At 34.4% G+C, this 9,941-nt stretch overlaps 1 protein-coding gene across 3 annotated transcripts in view; it reads right to left on the bottom strand.

Moving 5' to 3' along the window:
• The window catches only part of LOC111369349 (protein VAC14 homolog), an 18,073-nt gene extending 14,000 nt beyond the window's left edge, over window positions 1-4,073 (bottom strand). For 2 of the 3 annotated variants that reach the window (XM_022990830.1, XM_022990829.1), the window contains exons 1-3: window positions 3,726-4,073; window positions 3,496-3,609; window positions 3,237-3,302 (exon numbers count right to left, since the gene is read on the bottom strand). In XM_022990830.1, the coding sequence (XP_022846598.1) occupies window positions 3,237-3,302; window positions 3,496-3,609; window positions 3,726-3,815 (270 nt within the window). In that variant the 5' untranslated portion in view covers window positions 3,816-4,073. The remainder of the gene's footprint in view (window positions 1-3,236; window positions 3,303-3,495; window positions 3,610-3,725) is intronic. The other variant, XM_022990831.1, reaches the window with a different exon arrangement.
• Between the last annotated feature and the right edge of the window lie 5,868 nt (window positions 4,074-9,941).

Here is a 9,941-nt window from a genome sequence, read left to right on the forward strand (position 1 = left end):
TTCCAGCTAATGAGTTTTGGCATCATTTTAACACTCCATCAACCCTCCCCATTATTACTTTCTTAGACTCGCCACCCTTACCGGCATAATTTACTGATCATTTGAGCCTCTTAAGTTCGCGATCACCCTTTCTTCTTAATTTACCTCCATGTGTACTGATTTGTTGTCCCCTATTAGCCTCCAGCTCCTCGAATAATTGTAGCAGTGTACTTTCATATCCATCACAGGACACGCCAACCAACTTTCTAAAATCCTGAATTTTTTTGTAGAACCCAGTTCAAAGATGGGTGTCCAACTTCAAACACATCCGCTTCCGATGTTTCCTCTCCGTGATAGCCCTCCAGATGATCAAAGGACCGTCCTTTTTCTTCCACCACTTGTATAACGTCACTATCTCTTTCTCCCTTTTTGGCACCATCTACCCACAACACCAGAGTTTTTACGGTCCCCATGTCGCTTTCTTTTGTCAACTTAAGAGTACATCATATTATATGTGTTCGCAATCCTTGGTGTCGAATATGTCACATCGTTTTCTTTCACAATGCCTGAAACTAAGTCCTCCGCTAGTGCGTGTCTCGTCGCTTGTTCAACTGGTAATAATCTATCAGCTTGCAGGATCGTGTCCATCTCACCCATTGTCATCGTCTCCAAGTTCTCCATACTCGGCTCCCCTTCCTTAGACAACAGTTCCACCTCCCGAGGTCTACATAATTCATGTTCAACCCCACTAAGTCAACCCCGTCGTCATTTTTGTAGTACCCCGCTTCCATCCTCTCCTGAGACTCACAAGGTTCAACTTTTCCTTGCTTTTCATGTTCTGTATTTGATGATAGCTCCTTATAAGTCAATCCCCGTAAGTGTATTTCAACAGTTGGATCCTCATCCATCCTAACCCCACACTTGTGACAACATACCAACTCCATGGGGCCCGTTTCAGGCCCACTTCCAACTAGCCTTAGTAATTCATCCAATGCTCCTTTCAACTCCTGGACACGGCCCATTATTTCAGCCATATTCAAACAACTGTCGGGACCTTCGTTCACACTAACTTTAACTGCCCTTTCCTTTTGCTGTAGCATTCGCTGGTCAGCATGCTCCGAGGTCTGTGAGTTTGTTGTAACTTCTGCATAAGTCATCTTCGACGTTTGGCCTTATCCCCAGCAACAAATGAATCGACAACTGCTTGAAACACCTACGAGACTGATGCCCATCCCTCTCATTTCGCACCTTCCGACACCATGACAACGCCTCTCCCCGTATTGTGCTATCATCAAATACCTACCCCGACAGTTCACACACCGTTGTTCCAAGAATGTTCTTGAAGACTCATTGAATTTAAAAACACAATCCTCCAATTCACTAGTCATCCTCAATCTATCCACCATATTCACTATCCAAAGTGCACCATATCTTCCCATATAAATTGCATCCGATAACTTCGATCCCCATTCTGTCATCTTAAAAATACCGGAATCGTTAATAGATACTGCAAAGTCCTTCGCCTCCACTCTGAATCGATGATTGAATACCATACTACACACATGTGCTAACTTTTTCTCCTGATTATGTATACACTATTCATCCGACGGAAGAACAGACAAGTCGATTGATCGCGGAGCATCAAGCTGCGTCTGGGTCATCTCCAGTGGCTCCGCGTGACCCACATGCGCCGACAAATGCCCGCCTGGAGCAGCGTGTGTGGGGGAGAACACGCCAGTCGGATTCATTGGCCGGTGCAGCCTGATTGTTGAAAAGGTGGCCTGATCTAGAGAGATGTCGTGTACTCCCAAGATCTCTCTAGTCTCTGCCGTATTCTGCCTTTCTACCACGTGGGCTGCCGGCGTTTGCATCGTCCCCTACTACCCAGGACGACGCGCCAAGGAAAGTTGCTGAAATCCGGGCGGCGACGCTAGGGTTTCCACCAAGGACCGCCGCCTGTGTGTGATGGTAATGTCGCTGGCGTCGATAGGTAAGGGTTGTGGCTGGGTTGTTTTGGATTGTGGTGGCTAGGTTGTTTTGGATTGTGGCGGGAGCTCCATCCGAGGAGAAAAGTTAGGGTATTACAAAGCAACAAAATTCATATTGAGCTATCTCAATTGTCAACTGTTGTTGGGGATAACTAGAATTTTAGAAAATCATGAACAAAAATTTCAAATCTTGTCGACTTATTATCTAGTCTTGTCAAAGATTGTATGCCGAACATGCTTTGTAAAAAATAAAATTGATGTTCTGGTTTCTATCAAATATGCTATAATTGATACTACAAAGCTTCAAGATATCGGACAGGTTAACGGATGAGTATTTATCAATTAGTAAGAGTTCGACTCATACTTCTACTATTCCTGCAACACTTTCAAGTTGTAATTACCAAGAGTCGTTTTAAGAAAATGTTTCTAAATTCTAACTTTACAGGTCAGATGAGTTTAATCTTGTAAGCGTAAATAAAAGAAATCATTAGAAAATATCTCCATCATGACATGACAAATAACATCCCAGTGAAAATATCAAAATAATTATTCAATGCACCATGGCATAACTTTTTAAGTGACCTAATCAAGCAATTAATGCCCGGTTTCATATTATTAAATTATTTACTTACAAGACATGGATGTGGCAAGAAATTTCTTTCTGCACTAGTGCAGCTGGATATCAAATCAAATAGGTTGATGGGGCTTGTAAAATGTCAATCTAGTCATTGTGCCAGCAAACACTTCAACTCACAAAGGTTAAATTAGGTATTATTAGATTGTAACCATTTCAAGGTTATGACAAACAGAAAAGTAATTATCCCAAGAAAGATGTAAAATCAAAAAGATCACACTTTCATGCTCGTCATAGTTAAAAATCACGAACTGCACAATTGACGATCAACGAGTTACGGGATTAGCATCCCTTTTCAATCATTTACTCACTACAATATACTAGCACTGAACAAATAAAAAGAGTCTCTATATGTAAATTGACAGATCTAAACTCAATAAAACTATATATCGTCAGATAATGTAGTTGATTTTAGCCATTTTTCTTCACCTTGGGCAAAATTTGAGAGACTGAAAGCATTTTACATGCTCAAAGGTGCCATTTGAATTTTTTTAACAGATGTCCAAATGGGAAAACACTAAAAACATTTTTATCCCAAAAAAATAAAAATAAAAATGGTTCACAATTGAAGAAAAGTCGTAAATATGTGGTAATTATTCTTGAACGTTGCTGTGAACTCAATGAGAAGTTCATACCTCGAGATGTTGTGATGCTTCCGAAGACAAAGCCACTGTAGCTGCTGCCAATCCTATTAATCCTCCCTGAACCAAAAGAAAGGCAACGAGTATATAATACAATAAAACGAATTATGTATTTGCTCCACCAAAACCTGGAATTTTTTTGTCAAAAAATGGATCTTTCAGGATAATTCAACACGTAAGAGTATGAAATTAAATGGATAAATCCCCACCCACGTATCAATTAAAAAAATCTTCAGTGAAAGATAAAATTTACTTTGCGATGGTTTGCCTGAGGTGAATAAGTAAATTCATTAGCCAAAAAATTGATAGCCGCAGTAATTTTATCATGATCTCCAGCTGCGGCCAATTGCTTCACTATCCCTTCCACCTAGATCCAACCAAACCCAAAAAATGAATAAAAACATAACCTAGAATAAAAAATTCAGAAAATTATCGCATCAAGCAAAATTGTAGCCCAAAACAAAAGCACGTATAAAATAAAACCTCGAGAGCAGCATTTTTGCGCTTTTCATAGAGCTTATCTGAGAGGTTACGGAGAACCGATGCTGGAATCACAGTCAACCCATCAGCCATAGCAAATCCCACAAAAAAACACACTTTTTATCCCACCCTTTTTGAAATTGATTATGATATAATCCCTTCTGTAATATCCCACAAGAATATTGAGTACTGATGAGTTGGGCGAGGACCAAAGTTTAGAGGCGATCTAATAGGAAAGAGAAATTTCCACGAAAGAGACACAGAAATTTTCGAGAAGGAAAAGAGGAAAGGGTAGGTTTTCTCTCGAGTTTTGTTTTAAGTTGAAATTTGGCGAACTGAAATCGAAGAATCGAACGCCAGACCGGACTAACAGTTATATTCAGAGAGTTTGCTGCGAAAAGCACGTTAATTCAAATTCAGAAAATATATTTTAAAATAGTAATTTGATAGAAAGTATGTGATTGAAAAATAATGAAAAGTTTTTGATTTACGTATAATGTTATTTTAATAAAGAATGTGTGATTGAAAAGAATAGAGAGAAAAATACATTTTGAAAAAAAAGGGTACCAAACGGGGGCTTATTTTTGTTGAGCCATCTAGTCTTTATTTTTCCTCGCACTCTCTATTTTATTTAAAATATATTTTTTATCTCTTTTTTTATCAATTATACATTTTTCAGTAAACTAATATTACACTTAAATTCAAAAAATTCCTTCTTTTAAAGCTACACATTTTTTTAAAAAAATTTACTATTTCAATATAATTTCTCCAAAAATACAATATAATGGAGCCCAGAATCTTTTTTAATAAATTGGATACCCATTTAACGACATCCACTTTAGATTTTCCACGAAAGAGACAGAAATTTTCGAGAAGGAAAAGAGGAAAGGGTAGGTTTTCTCTCGAGTTTTGTTTTAAGTTGAAATTTGGCGAACTGAAATCGAAGAATCGAACGCCAGACCGGACTAACAGTTATATTCAAAGAGTTTGCTGCGAAAAGCACGTTAATTCAAATTCAGAAAATATATTTTAAAATAGTAATTTGATAGAAAGTATGTGATTGAAAAATAATGAAAAGTTTTTTATTTACGTATAATGTTATTTTAATAAAGAATGTGTGATTGAAAAGAATAGAGAGAAAAATATATTTTGAAAAAAAAGGTACCAAACGGGGGCTTATTTTTGTTGAGCCATCTAGTCTTTATTTTTCCTCGCACTCTCCATTTTATTTAAAATATATTTTTTATCTCTTTTTTTTATCAATTATACATTTTTCAGTAAACTAATATTACACTTAAATTCAAAAAATTCCTTCTTTTAAAGCTACACATTTTTTTAAAAAAATTTACTATTTCAAAATAATTTCTCCAAAAATACAATATAATGGAGCCCAGAATCTTTTTTAATAAATTGGATACCCATTTAACGACATCCACTTTAGATCCATTCGCTAATTAAATCTTGATGTAAGAGTTTAATTAATTTTATTTAATCAAAACTTTTTAAAACTCTATATAAAACTCTAGATATTCAGCCCTTGTTTGACAGAAGTTTTTTTTTATTTAAGAATGAGTTTTTGAATATTAAATTTTGGAAGAACGTGTGATTATAAAGTAAGAAAAAATTTGAATTTGCGTGAAAAATAATTTATTGTGAAAATGTATGATTGAAAATGGGAACATAATTAAAATTCAGAAAATTCAAAGCATTGAGAATATGATTAAAATACACATATATAATCATAACGAATAAGAATCTCATATAAAAGAAATAAATTGTCTCAAATAAGTTACATTGTTCGTCCTAAAATTAGATTTAACTACTTATAATAATGAAAGAAAAACGAGAAGTTATTATGAAAAATATCATCGGATTTTAAATAAGAATATAGAATAAGAAATCAATCTTGCACTAAGATCTTCTTCCCTTTCCAATTTATGTTTCAACTCTTGAATTACTTGTTGTTTTGTTCTTTTGAATTCTTCTCTTTAATCTCCAAATATGTCTCTTACAACTCAATGTGTGAATCCCCCTTCAAAAGTATGAAAATTTGTATTTATATATACCTCATTGTGTGTGTAGAAAGTATAACTTTTATGGACTTCAAAATGGGTCAAAACGCTCTCTAGATGCACCTAGGCGACACTTCAACGTCGCGACTGAGACGCCACCTTTCTGTGGTCAAATATGTCCTTACATTTCTCATGTGATTTACACACCCTCAAATTTACATTTTTTCACACATTCCTAGTATGTAAATATTTCATTACTATCCTCACCCTCTCAAGTTTAGGTGGACGTTATTAGTTGTAAGTCAACGCTTCAGTAAACAAGTATTCTCCATTTATTTGATTATTTGGCCGCCACTACTCAATTAGCTAATCATCCTTCATCGAAAGTAAAATTCCCTCAAATAAGTGTTAGGACTTAACTAAAGTATTTAGTGTTTTTGCTTTTTTTATGCACTTGTTTTTTCTTTTTTACTTTGTTTTATTCTCTCCATTTAAGTTTTCTAAATGACCCCTGTAGCAAACTTTAGGCCGATAACTTCCAAATCAGATAATTTTAGGGTAACAGATTTTTAAGACCCTTACAGGCTTACTGACTCGAGTCAAAAAAACTTCGAAGAAAATGAATTTTTGTTTCAAGTGCAGCTTTATATTTGATTGCCTTCTAAAACACCTCTATAGCGAGCTTTAGACCGATAACTCTCAAGTCAGACGATTTTAGGGCACCAGGTTTTAAGATATCCTTGCAGATTTAATTACTCGAGTCATGAAGACTTCAAAGATTAGTTATTAAATTTCAAATGTATATGTCTTGATTAGTGCAATGCCCATATCACACATTTATTCAGACAAATTGACCTCCAATTTAAGACTTTTACCAAGTTTTATATGTTAGTCTAAGACAATCCACACATAAAATTTCACACATAGAATCCACATTCACCTCCGCATTTTCTTACCATTATAAATCACCCCAAACTGTGCTAACTTTGGTCTAAGGAGAAATAACTGAATATCGTTAAGGTAAAGCATCTATGTTCAATTAACTCAACCTATCAAACAAATGAATCAACTTATTTCATCACAGTGTTAAACTCAACCTAGTGCATGTATAATATCTAATTTTACAAGGTTAAGTTTCAATCAGTATAGCATTCATCCGATCCACAATCCATAAATTAACACCAAATCTCAAAGTAAATCGTCATTATAAGCCAAACTGTCCAACTCTCAGACAAAAAATTAGATAGGTAATTAGACAATTAATAATAATACACTCCCCCAAACTTAAACTAAACATTGTCTTCAATGTTAAACTTAAAGGAAAATGAGGAAGACTTCCATGAAATGTCGATATTGCCTATTATGTTGTGGTATCTTGATCTTGCATTTGATCAACTCTTCTTCCACATTCTCTCCCCCAACTTGAGATTTGTCATATTTTCTCTGTGTCCATGTTAGTTTGAGTGTTCCGTGATGTCATGTTTTTGAAAAATCAAATTTGAAAAATTAAACTCATAGAACAAGGGTTACTTAACTCAAACATCTAATAACCAACTTAATTACTCAATGACCTAAGGGTAAATGAGATATGGGTGATGATTCTTAAATAGACTAAAAAATAAACTAAACTATCCTATAACTTGAAAAAAATATATTTAAAAAAAAAAGCTTGGATTGCCTCCCAAGAAGTGCTTAATTTAAAATCTTTGGCTAGACTTTTGCACAAGTGCTTCATGGCACTTTGAATATAGTTATGGAGCTCTTACTTAGTTTGCTTAATTTGACTTTGTTCTATATCTCATACGTCCTCCAGAATCGTATATTCCTTTTTGAATATGGTATGACCTACCTAAACTGCTTGCTTCGAACTCAATCAAAAATATTTCGATCTTCTCATCGTCTTTAATCACAAATTCAATGGAGTTTGATGTTTGCAAACTAATCTCATCTTCATTGAATGCAACTAATTCATCTGGCTCCTTTGCGATTAATTCATCCGTTTCTACACGTTCTGCATCTATATTCGTTAGTTCATCGGGTTGAATGGAATCCTTCGTCGACATGTTATTTAGTTCATCTAGAATTATTTGATCTTCAATCTTTTTACATTTTTACATGATGATGTCTCCCATAATTATTTCGCTATAATCAAAATATTCTTTATACGGATAATCGAAGATTTGTTCCCTCACATCCATTGGAGTTGCCAAATATAAGCAATTTTTAGTATAATGAAATGCACCACAATATTCACCTGTCAGTTTGATATCTTGATAAACAATTGATTTGAAGTTTAAACCTTCGGCCAACCATCCTTATCAAATTCGATAGGTTGATCATATCCCCACCTTTTAAGTTTTAGTCTGATTAGGAATGCTTCAAAAAGCACGTCACCTTAATTTAAGTTGGAATCAATCATTGTGACTTTTTTACCTCTTGCTTCTTTTCATTTCTTGTCAATGGAACAAAGAAAAATAAGTAGGTCAATTGAAAAAGAGGGAAAAAATCAAACAAAAATAAGAAATAACCAAACCAATATTAAAGAAAAATAGTCCCTTGACAACGGCGCAAAAAACTTTCTGTCAATTTTATATCTCGCAAGTGTACGGATTGTAACAAGTAGTAAAGTGGACCTTTTGAGTCCGGATTATAGTTTCCCACGAGAATTATATTTTAATACTCAATTTATTTATTTTTAACTTCTATTTGATGAAAATAAACAAGAACAATGATACACACGAAGAATGATTGAAAATTCAAATAATAAATGGATATTAGGGTGGAACAATTTCACCTATTGATCACATTTAAGTGTTAAATAAAGATTCATAAAATCTAAGGTAGTGTTCAATCAAATTCTTCTATTGTATTCAATTTATCCCCCTCGAATTTTCATTGAACCTATTTAACTACTTCAATTTCATATCTCCATGCGATCAAATTTAGCTAAACGAAATAATATTTTTAAGAATTTATTTACGATTGCAGTAATTAATATAGGTATCTCTACACATTATATTAATTTATCGAATTTTAATATGTGGTCTATACAAATAATTCGTATTTCTACGTGATTATTGTTCACTAAATCATTGAATAATTGGTCTGAAAATTCAAAGTATTGAGAATATGATTAAAATCGACACATATAATCATAACAAATAAGAATCTCAAATAAAAGAAATAAAAGGTTTCAAATAGATTACATTATTCGCCCTAAAATTAGATTTAGTTACTCATAGTAATGAAAGAAAAACAAGAAATTATTATGGAAGACATCACCGAGTTTTGAATAAGAATGTAGAATAAGAAATCAATCTTGCACCAAGTTCTTCTTCCCCCTCCAATTTATGCTTCAACCCTTGAATTGCTTGTTGTTTTGTTCTCTTGAATTATTCTCTTTTGATTCTCCAATTATGTTATCTTGCCTCTCAATGTGTGAAAAATCCCTCCAAAAGTGTGAGAAAGATATATTTGTAGTGCCTCCTCCATTTGTGTAGAAAGAAGGTTTTTATGGATTTCAAAACGGCCCAAAAACGCGCCCCTAGACAATCTGGGTGCAGCGTCGTGAACAAATTCAGGTAGCGCCTAAGTGCTACGCATGCAGCGCCTAAGCACTGATGACAGCGCTTGGACGCTATGATTGCAGCGCTTAAGCGCTGAATTTCGGGAAAGAAATCAAAAACATAGCGCTTGGGCGCTACGGGATAGTGCCTAGGCGCTGTCGTCAATTCGATTACACTGCACAATTTTCAATCTTTTCATCATAACTTTTTCTCCCGATATCCGATCGAGACGATTCAAGATACGCTGGAAAGCTAATTTAAAGGCCTACAACTTTGCTTCAGATACCATTTTCAAATTCGATCATTTACTATGTCAAAGTGGGTCTCAATATGAGTCTAAAAATGATAATACATTTCTTCGGTTGGAACTTGATGTGTGATTATAATTTAATTATATTTCATCCCCTTGATGTCTTTCTTTATTTAATTGGCTCTGAGAACTCTTGAATCTTCATCGTGAGATCAGACACAACTTTTGAGTATTTGCACTTTAGTCCCCGAACTTTAGATATCTTACAACTTAGCCCATTTTCTCCAATTTTGTCAACTTTTACTTATTTCCTTCAATTTCTTGCACCGTCATTGAATTTTACCTATTTAACACCAAATGCAATAATTTAGACCATAATTCATTCAAGAAG

This window comes from Olea europaea, chromosome 20, assembly GCF_002742605.1.
Source record: "Olea europaea var. sylvestris chromosome 20, O_europaea_v1, whole genome shotgun sequence".
NCBI lineage: Eukaryota > Viridiplantae > Streptophyta > Magnoliopsida > Lamiales > Oleaceae > Olea > Olea europaea.